At 40.3% G+C, this 16,056-nt stretch overlaps 1 protein-coding gene across 6 annotated transcripts in view; it reads left to right on the top strand.

Annotated features, from left to right (window-relative positions):
- Nucleotides 1-16,056, top strand: part of grm8a (glutamate receptor, metabotropic 8a) — a 412,486-nt gene that overhangs the window by 241,035 nt on the left and 155,395 nt on the right. For 3 of the 6 annotated variants that reach the window (XM_039791865.1, XM_039791870.1, XM_039791869.1), the window contains exons 11-12: nucleotides 8,949-9,089; nucleotides 10,314-10,420. In XM_039791865.1, the coding sequence (XP_039647799.1) occupies nucleotides 8,949-9,089; nucleotides 10,314-10,420 (248 nt within the window). Of the gene's footprint in view, nucleotides 1-8,948; nucleotides 9,090-10,313; nucleotides 10,421-11,399; nucleotides 12,653-16,056 lie in introns of those variants that run through there. The other 3 variants (XM_039791868.1, XM_039791866.1, XM_039791867.1) reach the window with 3 other exon arrangements.

The raw sequence follows: 16,056 nt of genomic DNA, 5'->3' as shown, positions 1-16,056 counted from the left end.
TAGATAAACAGAGAAAGGAGGTTGGTAAAGCAAAAAAGATCACATCAGAAAGAGTAAGAGGCAGCAAAAGAGAGATTTAAAAGGAGGGGTGAGGACAGGATTGCATTTCAGAAAGACATACAGGGTAGTTTGGAGTGCAGTGTAGAGTGCCAACCACTCATTAGAGATAGTAAGGGCAGAGATGAGGGGAGATTACAAGGAAAGGATGGAGCGATGGAAAGATGCAAGACATCTTTGGGAATGAAAGATGTCATGCACAATGCTTTCTCACCCCTCTATTTTTTCTTATTCCCAATCTCTTTTTTTTTCCCTCTCTGACCGTTCACTGACTCGGGACATGAAACAAAGCAGCCAGCAGTCATTTATTTCAAATGAGAGCTGGGAGACAAAAGGAGAGCGGAGTGACGTCTGGTGAGAGATCCCATTGACTCCGCGACAGCAAAAAGTTCATGAGTTTAACTTAATGCGAATGCACAGCTATTTGGTGCCACAGTGTCCAAGTGAAGGGCAGATGTTCTTCCATTATGAAACTTCAATCCATTTCCTCCAATCAATCCTAATGTCTGAAAAAAATATTTTACCAGGGTCTTTCTCTGTAGTATAAGACGTGTACCTGTCTATTAACTGGGACAGCAGTACAAAGGTTATGTGTGAAAGGTTTCAAAGGTTGTAGGGATTCCCAGTGAGGTTTTACTGTAATGTATCAACGCTTTTATCAACAATTAAATGCTTCTACATGTAATTGTGCTTTTAAATACTTCATCACAAATGCCACAATGTGCACAGCAATTATCTAGTAACAACAGGCATCTACTCAGCCACCTGGCAACACACAACAAAAATCTAGTTGCTTGGTTGACCACGGTTATGTTTTTGGCAGTGTTGATTTGTACATGTGTGAGCTTTTGTCTAAGTGTCCTATGGTAAGACCTTCCATTGTATCAAAAACGACATGCCAAGTTCAGTCACTGCCCTTCTGCACTGTTTTGTCATCACGTTTCTCTCAATCTCTTGTCAACCTCCACTTCCTGTCAACCGACGATTATTTTACCCAAACATCCTGTTTTCCTGCTTCCTGTCTTAATTTCTCATGTTAATTCTCTGTCCCACTTACTCATATGTCTTTCATATTCACACCATCTGTGACTCTCTTTCTTCCTCTCTTTCTGCATATTTCTATCTGCCCCTTTCTCTGCTGTTGGCTATGTTGGCCAAGTTGCAGGCCAGAGCTCTTTGATTTCACCACCCTTTTACTTGCTCCGTGGTACATAAAACGAGTTGCAATAATCAGAGAAGCAGCGTAATGACTTAGAAATGTCAATGCCTTGGTTCATCAAACATGAGAGGCGCGTGTGTGTGTGTGTGTGTGTGTGTGTGTGTGTGTGTGTGTGTACTATGATTTGAATTACTGTACACAAATGGGCATCAGTAGCTTTTGCTGTGGATGTAAATCCACAAGCATCTCATGAAACCTTATAAGACATGGACTCAGTCACTCTCTAGTCAAGAAAAGATTGACCGATGTTGACTCTGGTTTGTTGACTCTATGTGTGTGCGCGTGTATTCTTATAACCCATGCATAATCTGATTCATATTTATATGAGGACATGGCCATCTGTGAGTGGACATGCAACTATTCAGACAGCTTCAAGTGTATTTTGCTACATCATGCCTTAGTCCAAATCAATAACGTCATTTCAAAAGCAGTGATTAAACTACATCGTTACGTGATATCGGGTGATGATTCAGAAATGATGTAGGGAGACCTCAGAGATGACGACCAGTCCGATGATTACAAATCAAGTGCAGCTTTATTCAAACAGTGAACAAACTTTCATGACACTGGGACAACCATGAGCATACAGACACGTCTGCCCAAGGCTGAACCACATGTACATCATAGTGAATACCTTTTAAACTCTTTTTGTGCTTACACAGCACGAGACATCTATTTCAGTGCACAAGTTTTACTCTTAAACTACACCTTTTATGGCCGATGCTCCTAATAGATTCTCACATTCCTGGCTCCGATTCCTCTGTGTGAAAGTTGTACCCAAACTCATAATAGATTCACACATTCTAAGCTAGGCTTCACTATGAGACCATATCATCTTAAACTGACTGGTCTCTAGAAACTCCTTAGAATAGATAAGATACATTCAAACATTTGCATGCACACATACCAAACCTATCATTACGCCACTGTCATTTTTTGGCAGGGACTATAGATGCTCTGAAAGTGTTGTGTCGTGTTGGTGAAAGGCACAGCACCCTTTTATTTGAGGAAGAGAGGAGGCCACATAATGTGCAGAAAAAAAATGCCATTCTTCATTCATACAACATATGTTTTAGGACTCGGTTTAATGTGTACATGTCATGTGCCTCTCCCTTCTGTGTAGTCTGCAGAAGATGGGCCTAATTTAGTTAATTGGCTTATGATGTAGTGTTCATAAGCAGTACTTTCTATATCACAGTGTCATTTATAGCACAGCCAAGCCAACCAAGAATAGCCTTCAATGTTAGCTGTCATGCCTTAGCTCTCTTCTGTGAAGAGAAGACTCCCCTCTCTAAACTTAACTCATTGATGGATGGCCTACCTATCAAGCGGTCTGTCTCTTAGGGTCAGCCATGTCTCCCCAGAATTACATTCTTTTACAGCTATTCACAGGGGCGTTGGATGTTGGTGAGAGAGGGCCCTTAAAAAGTCTGGAATAGATTTTATTTTACCTGGATATTTTCATTTCCTAATTAAATTTCATAATGCATGTCAGATGAAATGTAAAGTTAGTGTATTGGCTGAATATTTGACTGACTGATTACATTTTGTGTACAAAAAAAGACTAAGGTCTCACCCACCTCTTGCGAATGCACCAAATGGTTTAGTCCATCTGCACGCATTTTGTTTGTTAGTTCAGTTGAGCATCTGGTGAAGTGCAAACTTGTACTGTAGAAATGTCTTTCTCAAAGAAAGCCGAATCATGCTACCAAAAAAGAAAGGAAAGACAGGAGGAGAAGAAGAGAAAACAAAATGAGGGGAAGCAATTGGTAACGGACTTCTTTTCAAAGAAAGGTGAGCACAAACTAGAAAACGAAATCCATGGTGCTAAACTGCTGTTTTTTATTGGATGCAAGTTCGAAATGTAGTAAAGGACTAGAAAACTCCTAACCTAACACATCTGCTGGAGTAACCAGGACTTCAAATCAGGCACATTTCACCTACAGACTCTGGTCAGATACAGACTGTTTGCCTCTAAATGTTTCCCCTCTCAGACAATTTGTATTTTCATATGTTAGTGTATTCTGCCTGCTCATATTGTTCTGTCTCCATTGTCCTGGATTTCATGACAAACAATAGCATAAGTTATGATTGATTTTTGGAAACTAATCCTAACATACCAATTGATCTAGCCAAATATACCAGACAAATACCCTGTCTACATTTGTAACTGGTTTGGGCATTTGGTAGTTCAGAGGTGATGAGGACTTGAACAGTCAAAGAGTAACTTACAACAGATGTGATGACGGAAGAGACTTGTACCTCATTGACACCTAAATACTTCTCTTCCTCATCCGTCCAAGCATGAACCTGACTATGTTCAGCTCATCCATCGCATCCTGCTGTCGCGCTGGCAACCAACCAAAACAGCCACCTCTGTCTAAATTGTGTGGGAGCATCAAAGCGGCTTCAACTATGGCTATATGCGCTGCAGCTCATTGTGGTGAGATCTCCACTATTGAGCCAAATTTGACATTTTTAGCATATCAAACACTTCATTGTATGCATTCTGGTAAATTTTGCTGAAACATTTTCTGCATCAAATTATAGTCCAAATGTCTTTATTTATGTAAAGGAATTTAAAATAGTTTTTTTGGGTGGGTTGCACTGGACAGTTTTGATTATTGTTTAAATTATTGTAAATTACGCCTGTTGCTCAAACTATATCCAGATTAAAAGCAAACACTATTTGACTGGGAAGATTCAGTTGTGTGTGGCCTACTGGGTCTGAGGAGACCAACACTCCTTTAGTGATTGTGATACAGTACGCTAAGAATGAAAAGTAACCGACATTATTTTTTGCAAATATTTATAATATGAGATACGTTTTTTCCGGAAAAAGAATGCAGCTATCAGTGAGGTTGTGCGACAGTCTGCGGTTATAAATGATGGTAATCAACACTGTAATAAAGTCTGGGCTGAACAACAGTGGGCATATCCTTTAAGCACTAATTGAAAAATAACAAGGTGTCCAGTAGATGAAAATCCTTAACTGAGCAGTTTTCTTTTCAACACAAAAATGAAATGATTAGCCTAGAGGGGAATACAAACGCTCCTGCATTATCAGCACAGCTACTGTAAGTCCACTTGGGCAATATCGGACACTGACCAACAATTTAGCAAAAGCATCACTTTCTTTAACCTGAGGAAAGTAAGTGCAACGCTAAGCCAGGTATTTGTCCACAGAATCTAGTATTAATTCTTCTCCTGTTTGTATTTTTTTCTCTTCATCCTCTTTCTCCTATCCCTTTTCTCTCCCCAGGTGTCAAAAGCACATTGGCCATCGCTCTACCCCTCTGTTCCTCTTTCTGAATCTCTTCCTATCACGGACCAGAGAGTCTCCGTCTGTAAATGTTTTAAACCTTAAGGGAACACATTGTATGCAGCCATCCGTAGCTAATCGCCTACTTTCTGAGTGTGACTTTTGGGATAATAGAGCGATCTCCTGATGCACACATTTTCAGTCGATATCAGCTGAGGACAGTAAGGTGGATGAGGACCATTTCAGTCTTCAGTGTGTGTATGTACTGTATGTGTGTCTTTGTGTATAAATAACAGCTGGAAGCCACAGCTTTGGACCAAAGGCTAGATGTAATGGAAGCGGCTATCAGCAGCCTTGCTGCTGTTTTGATAAGAGCAAGTTCACTGCTTAAGGGAATTTCTTTTCCTCACATTTTCATGTTATTCCATTTTCGCTCTTCTTTGACTCTCTTTTAAAAAAAATTTTCTTCACTATCTCAGTTTCTTTCCTGTCTCTCTCTTACTGAAAACACTCTCCATCTGTTCCTCTCTGATACAGCCACTCACTGATCCCTGTATCCGTACAATTCAATTGAGTGCAATTTGTTGGCAGGAAATATGAAAAAGAAACAACGTGGCGAAGTAATAAATGAGCCCACAAATTCCCTCCTGCATCTCTCTCATGAACTTTTTCCCCTTGTTGCTTAATGGTGATCTGTTTCAAACAACGGCAAAATTCAGTCCTATGTTAGTGCGTTGTTTTGTGTGCATGTATGTGTGTTTGTGTGCGATCTTGTGATTGAGGTGAAAGTCAGCAGTGGAGTGTAAACTGCTATCAGAGCCTGCAGGGGAGCTGCAGGCAGAGCTCATAACCCCTGGCCAACCCGCTCAGTGATGCTTCCATCGGAATGTCATCCAGGGAAGAAAAAACAGTGTGATCGTATGAGTAATTTGTAAAGCTTATACATACCCTCCGTGGGAATTCAGGTTGGTCTGCATACCCTTTAATTTAAATGAAAGGCCTATATTTAGTTAATGCAACACATCTATACCGTGTGTGTGTGTGTGTGTGTGTGTGTGTGTGTGTGTGTGTGTGTGTGTGTGTGTGTGTGTGTGTGTGTGTGTGTGTGTGTGTGTGTGTGTGTGTGTGTGTATAATTGGCCTCCAGTTTATTGGCAGTGCACTTCCCTTTGGCTACTGTCAATGTTATCAACTTACACTTTGAGGCAGCTGTGTGTTCCTCTAAATATATGAGGACCAGTTTGAGACCTTGGAAATAAGGATATTTTTATAAAAGTGATGGAATTTTGGATTTTTCAAAAGCCTGTTTGAGAGTTAAGACTGGGATTTAGTCATCAGGTTAGGCACCTAATGTCGACGGCTGTTAGGGGCTTGGGAATGCACCAAGTTTTCATAGGTATAGACGTATGAATGTGTGTGTGCCCATCATTACACAGCCAACTGATAATCTAAGCAGCAAGAGGGTATTTTCGTCTATTTAAAAAAGTAAATTAGATTTATTGTATCGTTGTTGAAGGCCTAAATCCCATTTGCCGATGAGCTCTTTTTGAGGTCATAGTTGAGAGGTCTGGTCAGGTTTTGTTGAGGACTAAAAGATGTGTTACTGCAGACAGAATTTTCAAATATTCCTTACTTCATTTGGAGAACATGATAGTCTAGTTAAAGACAATCATACCAGGCCAGCTCATGGCTGCTTCTTGTGATTGAGGATCCTGAGGTCATATCCAATTTATTTGTGTAATGGCCCTTTCCAATTCCCATTTTTTCACAAATGGCCTATGTGTTCTCAAAATGAAACCTATTCTAGAGGCATATCTACACAATTTACAGCCAACAATGAATTCTGAATGAAATTACCAAATAAAAAAATTTAAATTGAGCACACTCTGATACTTTTGTCCCAACCTCACCCACTGAGTGTCTTGGTATTATGTCGTCCCCCAGGAATGCTACATAGCACACCATGTTTCTATAGTTGCAGTTATCAAGTTGGTGTTTGATGTATGTGTCTATGTAGGCATATGCAGCTACCATACATTTTATTGATACCTGATTTGTGATGTTGTTAGGTAGCTTTCTGTTGAGATTATATTGTTGAACAAGACTGATGTGAAGCATATATTTTTACTTTTTCGATTATCTATACTGTGTCACAAATGTACCATGGGACGTTGCAGAAATGTGTTGTTCTTGTTAGGGCTGCACGATATGAGGAAACTATATAATTGTGTTATTTTAACTGATATTGCGATTGTGATAAGATTCACGATATTGCAGGGAACTATTATGTTTGTATCATTTTCATTGAAAAATATTTCAATTAAAATGATTATAGTGTGATTTTTGCGAGTATTAGTCTGTTGCATATGATTTGTAGGCTGGGACGTCTCTGCAGAACCACAATACTTAATTCAGAATAAGTTGACACATTTTTCCTTTAACAAATATTGGGCCACCTCTGTGATTTGGATATTGCACTATTCCATATTGCGATTTAAAAAAAAAAAAAAATTGCGATTAATTGTGCAGTCCTAGTTCTTGTTCATGAATGAAAATGAAACCAGTAGTGGTGGATCAAACTTTACTCTAAGCAAAACTACACCTCTACTGTGATTTCAGAAACTGTCTGTCCGTAGTGTGCTTCCACTGCAGAGTTACCAAAGCAGCTTTACTTTCTCTCTGTTCTACGTTCTGATCAGGCTGTAATTACCGGCACTGCCTCAATCAGTGTGTCTGCGCGCATTTTGACAATGTGGAGCCGGCCTTTCAGTTCTCTCGCTCTCGTTCTCACTTGATCAGTATCTCCACGAGTCTCATCTTCTGTTTTCCTCACTTGCCCCATCCCACAACTTCCCTCTCTTCCTTCTCTCTCCATGTCTCTCTTTACCTTCCCTTCCTGCCTTTGTCCTTCCATTTCTACTACTCTTTCCCATATATCCATCCATCTCACCCCTCCCTCTATCTGTCTCCCTCTCTATACAGCAGACAGTGCACGGTTGATAAGCTACATGTCTTGAGAGCTTTTCATCTGTGTCAGGTCTCTCCTCCTCCAACTACTCTCTGAAACTCACTAAGGACCCGAGGACTAGTGCTCAGTCCTCTGAAGTGTGTCTGCCTGACTGTCTTGTTTCATTATATTTGCCCTCCAACTTACTTGGCAGAATCAATGCGGCCATACATAGTCTAATTTAGTCTGGTGTATGTAACAATGTCTGCCTATAGTACAATGAATGAATGAATGAATGGATGAATAATTGCGTTATTGTGCCATGCATAAAAAAAGTACGCCCAGCCCAAACAGGCTTACAAGACACCATTATTTATAGCAAGGGACCAGATACAAGAATATCAACATCAATTAAACAAATAAACCTTGTCTTTATTGCCATGCTTTAGAGACAAAAGTCGCCAACTTATATACATTGAATCTAAACAACCACTCCATTTGGTCGTCATCAGTACACCAGAACATGTCATGATTTTGAACAGACATTTCATTGAAGATGGGTGTTCTTAACTCATTATAATAAGGACTACACAAAAGAAAATGGGGTTCATTCTCAACTTCTCCTAATTCGCATAGTTCACACAACCTTTTATCTTCTTGGATGTTTTTTAAATCTACCAACTTCAAGGGCAAGGGGAAGGATTCCTGTTCTCAACTGAGCCACTAACGACCTGTGACTCCTCGAGAAGTAGAAGCTGTAACATAAAGTTCAGAACCATATTAATGTTTGATTTGAATATAACTTCGTAATTTTGGTTTTGACAAAATGTCTTTTTACAAGTACAAGTAACTTACTTCTGATTGTGTTAATGCTGCAGATTGAATTATTACTATCTATCTATCTATCTATCTATCTATAATTATTTTTATTTATATAGGTGAACTGTCATCCACAAACAAATCAATCACTGAAAAGTAAAGTTGTATATCCCTGAATGGTCTAATGTAGGCCAGACGTCACCCAAACTTCCAGTGAAATAGATCTGAAAGTCAATTAAGTGTGATTTCCGTCACTATCGACTTACCTAATGCAATAAACCACACCCATCTGGTGCTTCAGCCTGCCAAAAAAATGCTAAAAATAATTTCACTTTCTTAGACAAAGAGACAAGCTCTGCAGCACACGGGCAATTAAGCAACTTCCCTGGTGCCATCATTTCATATACCATTTGATCTACCTGCCTGTGTGTCACTGTAGCTGTCACTTCCCAAATGTTCTGCTAATTCCACTCTTGTTAGACCATTCTTTAAGTCCTGTCTTCCCCCTCTTCCCATAATTCCTTCCCCTTGTTCCCTCACCAGACATAGTCTGTAGCTGGATGATTACACAGACGTTCTCTGACAACTTGAAATGTGATAAATGACTCCCTCTCCTTTCTGCCCCCCCTGTGTCTCTTCTGCTAGATGTATATCCAAACTACCACCCTGACCATCTCTCTCAGCCTGTCTGCCTCCGTGTCTCTGGGGATGCTCTACATGCCCAAGGTCTACATCATCCTCTTCCACCCCGAGCAGAACGTACCCAAACGGAAACGCAGCTTCAAGGTAAGTTGCAGTAAAAAACTTGTCTCACATGTTACATTTCTGTAATATTTTTCATATGTCAAACGGTTTGATTTGATATTTTGACTGATGATAAATATGAACGATGCTGATGAGCTGAGGATAACAAATATAACAATACATTATGCTAGGGTGACCAAACGTCCTCTTTTGCCTGGACATGTACATTTTTTACCTACTGTCCGGGGGGGTTTTATAAATTCATTCAGAGGACCATTAAGCGTGTACTTAAATTGACTGGCGCTTTGCACACAATACTACGCTACTTTGTTGTGTGATGTAATTCCTGAGAGGCTGCCTTGTGGGCGGCTCTGCGACGTGGACATACACAGGGACCTCGCACCCACTCCCCACACACATACATACACACGGCGGCTCGACGCACAAGTATAAACATCAGGCCACTTACGTAGGCTACGGTGAAAGCGCTGGGTGGAGCCTGCGCACAACCATAAAACAAGACTAGTGCAGCTAGTGCAGCTTCACAATTGAACTGCAAAAAAAAAAGTCCCACATAGCGTCCCGGTTCGTACCAGACAAGTGGGAGGCGGAGTGCAAAAGCTGGCACTTATGTTTCAGTGTCTTTATTATTTATCTATTACATTGAAAAGGTATTAAGAGATATTTTGTTGAAGCTGGATTTTCTAACACAGAAGAGGTCATATTTAGAACATTATTTCATATCTATTTATTTTAAAAGAGAGCTATTATTTTGATATAGGTTGTTACAGATTATATTTTATTTTATTACAGAAGTTATTTTTGCACAATTGAGGCATAATAAAGCATGTTCATTAACCTCTGAGAAGCCTGTCTGAATTTGTGTCTCGAGGCTGGGCTGAGTGTCCTCTCTTTTGGAAATCAAAATATGGTCACCCTACACTATGCAGAATGACATAAACTAAAGAATGCAACCGGAACTTGTACCATGCTAATTCAGTTCGTTATTCAATTCATAAAATCAAAGAAGGCTGCTTTGTACCGATAAAGGTGGGCTGCTGCCCAGTTCTATTTTTAATGTAAGATTTGTATATCAAATAGCCATCAAAATAAAGGCTTTTTATTTTTTCACAAGAAGAGTGCCTTGGAACTTTTTTTCTCTTTGAAGTTTTTGTTCCCTTTCCAAAGAGCACCTTCATCGTTTGTTTTGAACTTCTCTTTCTTTAAAAAATCAATTGATCTGAATGTGAATGCGTGATGATGCAGGCGATTGTGACAGCTGCTGCCATGTCGGGGAAACTGAGCCAGAAGGGAGACCGCCCCAATGGAGAGGTGAAGACCGAGCTATGTGAGAGCATGGAGACCAACAGTGAGTAAGAGAACACTAAAGTTTTATAACTATACATATAATGAACTATATCAACAGACCCATTTTTATAACATATAAACATAACATAAATCCATATAAAGCTTAAATACACACGTAGTGATCCAAGCTAAAACATATGTACAATAATGCACATACATATAGAGAGGTTAAGACTGAATACAGCTGGTCTTATGGGGTTATTTAGTCTTTCAATCAAATATTAATCTCATTCTCCCAGCATGTGGGTAATACATTAATATTATCACTTTAATTGCATGTCATGATGGAGTAGCACGATACAAAGAAAGAAACAAATTAATTTACCTTGTGTACATTTATGCTTAGTTGTACGGTTTGCATGAGGCTTTCATTTTGATTTAATTCAGTAAAAGTTTAATTTCAATTTGAAAAAATTAATTTCACGGTTATTTTTTGTTCGCGTGGCAAACCAGCTGCAACACTGACAGTTTTTAAATAGCATGGTGTGTCTTCTCCGAGCATTGACAGTGAAGCGTTGGTAAATTCACTTCGAAACTCTATTTTGTGTCGAGTTGGTGCTGCTACGTCAGCAATCTGCGGATGAAATGACAGGAGTGCATGTGCTTGTGTGCGTGAGTGCATGCACATGCATGATTAGCTGTTAGTGTGTATGTGTGCACGCATGTTCTTGTATGAGTCTCCATCAATCTGGGGGAAGGGGATTTGTGTGTGTGTGTGTGTGTGTGTGTGTGTGTGTGTGTGTGTGTGTGTGTGTGTGTGTGTGTGTGTGTGTGTGTGTGTGTGTGTGTGTGTGTGTGTGTGTGTGTGCGCGCGTGCGTATCTGTATGTAACAGTGAGGAGCAAAAAGCAAGTTCACGAGTCTTTACTTTTGGTATCTGACATTTTGCTTAAGAGTGCCCTTTTTAAGTCTGCATGTCCTAACACGCATTCCTCTCTCTCTCTCTCTCTCTCTATATATATATATATATATATATATCATCAAGGACCGTTTTCCATTACTCCAGAAGTGTGATGGCGAAACACAATTGAAATGAAGAAAAAAAATTATAATAAAAGGGTTGTATGAAAGCATCAGAGTATAACAATGGCTCAGTTAGAGGCCTGCCATGGCTGCAAAAACATTGACATTTACCATGGAACGCTTGAGGGGACACGAGACATAATGGGTTTGACAAAAAGCCCCAACTGCTCAGGTGGACTTTGGATGTGACACTTTAACGTGAACACCTGAAGCAAAATCTGCTCTCAACTGCTCTTTCTTCTGTTCCCTTTCCTTCCATACCTCCAATATGTCTCTTCTCTTTCATTTTCCCTTTCCCTCCTTATTTTTTTTATTTTTATTTTTTCATTTTTCTTGTCCTCACACCTTGGCCCCATCTTTTTATCATCTTCTTTCCCTCTTTCTATGTTCCACCCTTTTCATATTCACGCAGCTTCATCAACTAAGACGACATATGTCAGCTACAGCAATCATGCCATTTGAAGGGACCACAGAGGATGAAGAAAGGGATTGGACAGGAGAGGGGGGCGTGTCTTGGGGCAGTGCAAAGCGGAAGAAGGAGCCATCGTTCTTAGCCGATTGGCCGAAGAACTGGCGGACAGACTGAGCGCCCAATGGAATCCAAGCATGAGACATTTTGTATTGTTCCGCATCAAACCACAGAGAGGTGGGACCACATAAACAGCCAGTCAGTGTGCCTGCTTTCCCGCTGCTCACAGCTCATTGGTCCTAACATGAACTTACCTGTTTAAAAAAAAAAAAAAAAGAGACAACATGAAAAAAGTGACATACCATAGGACACTGTGGTGGACAGAGTAACTATTAAAACCTAAAAAAAAACAACATAAAAAAAAAAAAAAAAAAAAACTCTCAGAAACCTTGTAGACATAATATCTAAAAGGGCAAATGTGGGGCCGGAAAAGAGATTTAACAGATTACATTTTAAAAGATATTAAAAAAAGAGAAATGTCAGAGGAAATCTATGAGACTCAAACATGTTTGTTGTTATTCTCTACTTGTAAGTATTTTTGTGGTTGTGACGATTTTTTCATTCTTGTCTCACCGTTGTCTGATGGTTCGCCCTTGCATAATGAGATGAGTGTGTTCCCTCCTGCTGTCTTGGCTAACCGGGTTGTAGCCTTGGGTTGTGAACCTGTAAAATGCCATGGTTGAAGCATGCCAGTTTTTATACAAAAAGGAGATTTATTTATAATAAAGGAATGTTTTGCAAATGTGTAGATTGGTGGTGGTTTGTACGTTTGTAGTTTTGACGGTGATCCTTTAGCAGATTAGTTATTACATCCGGTTTTAAATGATCTGCAGATAAATGGATGGATTACAGATTATGGCACTGCTTCAAGTCAGCACCATGCTTATAATTTGTAGATGTAGATACAGTACAGGCCAAAAGTTTGGACAGACCTTCTCCTTCAATGCGTTTCCTTTATTTTCATGACTGTTTACATTCTAGATTCTCACTGAAGGCATCAAAACTATGAATGAACACGTGGAATTATGTACTTAACAAAAAAGTGTGAAATAACTGAAAACATGTCTTATATTTTAGATTCCTCAAAGTAGCCACCCTTTGCTCTGATTACTGCTTTGCACACTCTTGGCATTCTCTTGATGAACTTCAAGAGGTAGTCACCTGAAATGGGTTTCCAACAGTCTTGAAGGAGTTCCCAGAGATGCTTAGCACTTGTTGGACCTTTTGCCTTCACTCTGCGGTCCAGCTCACCCCAAACCATCTCGATTGGGTTCAGGTCCGGTGACTGTGGAGGCCAGGTCATCTGGCGCAGCACTCCATCACTCTCCTTCTTGGTCAAATAGCCCTTACACAGCCTGGAGGTGTGTTTGGGGTCATTGTCCTGTTGAAAAATAAATGATGGTCCAACTAAACGAAAACCGGATGGGATGGCATGTCGCTGCAGGATGCTGTGGTAGCCATGCTGGTTCAGTATGCCTTCAATTTTGAATAAATAAAAAAAAGCAGTGTCACCAGCAAAGCACCCCCACACCATTACACATCCTCCTCCATGCTTCACGGTGGGAACCAGGCATGTAGAATCCATCCGTTCACTTTTTCTCAAGACACGGCGGTTGGAACCAAAGATCTCAAATTTGGACTCATCAGACCAAAGCACAGATTTCCACTGGTCTAATGTCCATTCCTTGTGTTTCTTGGCCCAAAAAAATCTCTTCTGCTTGTTGCCTCTCCTTAGCAGTGGTTTCCTAGCAGCTATTTGACCATGAAAGCCTGATTCGCGCAGTCTCCTCTTAACAGGTGTTCTAGAGATGCGTCTGCTGCTAGAACTCTATGTAGCATTCATCTGGTCTCTAATCTGAGCTGCTGTTAACTTGCGATTTCTGAGGCTGGTGACTCGGATGAACTTATCCTCAGCAGCAGAGGTGACTCTTGGTCTTCCTTTCCTGGGGTCGTCCTCATGTGAGCCAGTTTCGTTGTAGCGCTTGATGGTTTTTGCGACTGCACTTGGGGACACGTTCAAAGTTTTCGTAATTTTCCGGAATGACTGACCTTCATTTGTTAAAGTAATGATGGCCACTCGTTTCTCTTTACTTAGCTGATTGGTTCTTGCCATAATATGAATTCTAACAGTTGTCCAATAGGGCTGTTGGCTGTGTATCAACCTGACTTCTGCACAACACAACTGATGGTCCCAACCCCATTAATAAGGGAAAATATTCCACTAATTAACCCTGACAAGGCACACCTGTGAAGTGAAAACCATTTCAGATGACTACCTCATGAAGCTCATTGAGAGAACACCAAGGGTTTGCAGCGCTATCAAAAAAGCAAGGGGTTGCTACTTTGAGGAATCTAAAATATAAGACATGTTTTCAGTTATTTCACTTTTTTTGTTAAGTACATAATTCCACATGTGTTCATTCATAGTTTTGATGCCTTCAGTGAGAATCTACAATGTAAATAGTCATGAAAATAAAGAAAACGCATTGAAGGAGAAGGTGTGTCCAAACTTTTGACCTGTACTGTATATACGTATAGCGATCATGCTTAAAGCAGATTACTGTGCAATTTTTTCATTCCTTTTTCCTCATTTTTAGTTTAATACCCCACTACTTTGATCTAGACTGAAATATCTTAACAACTATTGGATAGATTACCATGGAAATGTGTACAGACTAGTGATCACCCCAATTATTCAACTATTCCAAGATTCAATCTGACCCCTTTTTTTTTTTTCCCCAACGGGCGTGTCTGTGCTGCGTTCTGGGCGCCTCGCGAGCAATTGCGGACCTTCAAGTCGATGCTTGATAATCCACCAGCCGCGCTGCTGCGTGTCCCAGAAGGTTGCATGAAGCGGCTCTCTGCTCCGCTAAAGATACGCAGCAGGTCTATTTTCACACGAGCCGCGGGGCGTTCGGACAGCCGGGCAGGAAGTGAAACAGCGAGAGAATCCAGTCAATTTACCAAAACACACCCCCAATATCGTATATGTCTTCTCTGCAACACCATAGACAACGAGAGATTAATCTCGGAGGTAGAAACAACAACAAAAACAAGGAATCATTCGGGCTTGATGAAGGTGCTGAATGTCTGATTTTACATAAAATTGCTTGGTTCCTCCCAATAAAGCATGATAAATAGCCTGATGATAGATCAGTTGACTATAGTCGAGACTTGACCAATCAGATTCGACTATGTAAATTCTGAGGGGACACCCTTAGTACAGACATTTATGGTCCCCAGAGGAAGAATCCTAATTACTACGGTGATCCCCTGACCTTTCCTTCATCGCCACCGTGTTGTTGAGATTTTCACCTATAACATTTTGTACCCACAATCACAGAAGCCAAAGTTGATAAACCCTACTGACATTGGTCCCCTGAGTTTTCCTCTAGTGCTACCATGAAGTTGACATTTGTGTTTCAGAATGAAATGGCTTGGCGACTGTTGGATAGATTGCCTTGAAATTGGTACAGATTTTCATGTCCCTCTCAGGATGAATTGTAATCACCTTGGTGATCCCCAGACTTTTTATCCAGTCGGTCAAATCTTTTATTCATCCAATATTTTGATAAAGACATTATGACACTACCATCAGCCTCAGCTGCACTTTGTGTTTAGTGCTTTAGCAAATGTTAGCATGCTCTGACAGAATAGTTGGACCGTTCCTTACTCTGCTCCAACATTCTTTTGATTCTCTAATAAATCCCATAATTTGGCAAATCCCTTGGTTTTATCTAGCAGAAAGGATCTCTCTGATTTTAGCACAGTTTGTTCTTATATTTCATTTATTTCCATTAAATGCTCCAAGATCACTTCTTCCCTCCTCCTCAACTTTCCCTCGGCACTGACAAGATTTTGATGGGAGAAATCTGCCAGAAAGAAGGCCTACAGGGATAGAAAGAGATGGATATTAGAGCAAAGTGGACAGAATTCCCCTCGCTGTACACCTGCAACAACCCACCAGATGTCCAACCTTCAAAAAAAAAACATGAGAGCTAAGAAAGAAACAGTCAACTGCATCAGTGAATCCATTCTTGTTGGAGAGAAACAATCGATAGTGCTGAAGGCAAAATGAAAGGACAAATCACACCATTACGTGAGGATGGCGTGCCCTACACATAGGTGTCAGATGAAAAGGTGTAAAAAT

The sequence above is a fragment of the Perca fluviatilis genome, chromosome 23 (genome assembly GCF_010015445.1).
Source record: "Perca fluviatilis chromosome 23, GENO_Pfluv_1.0, whole genome shotgun sequence".
Classification (NCBI taxonomy): Eukaryota; Metazoa; Chordata; class Actinopteri; order Perciformes; family Percidae; genus Perca; species Perca fluviatilis.
This window is presented reverse-complemented; position numbering and strand designations above follow the sequence as displayed.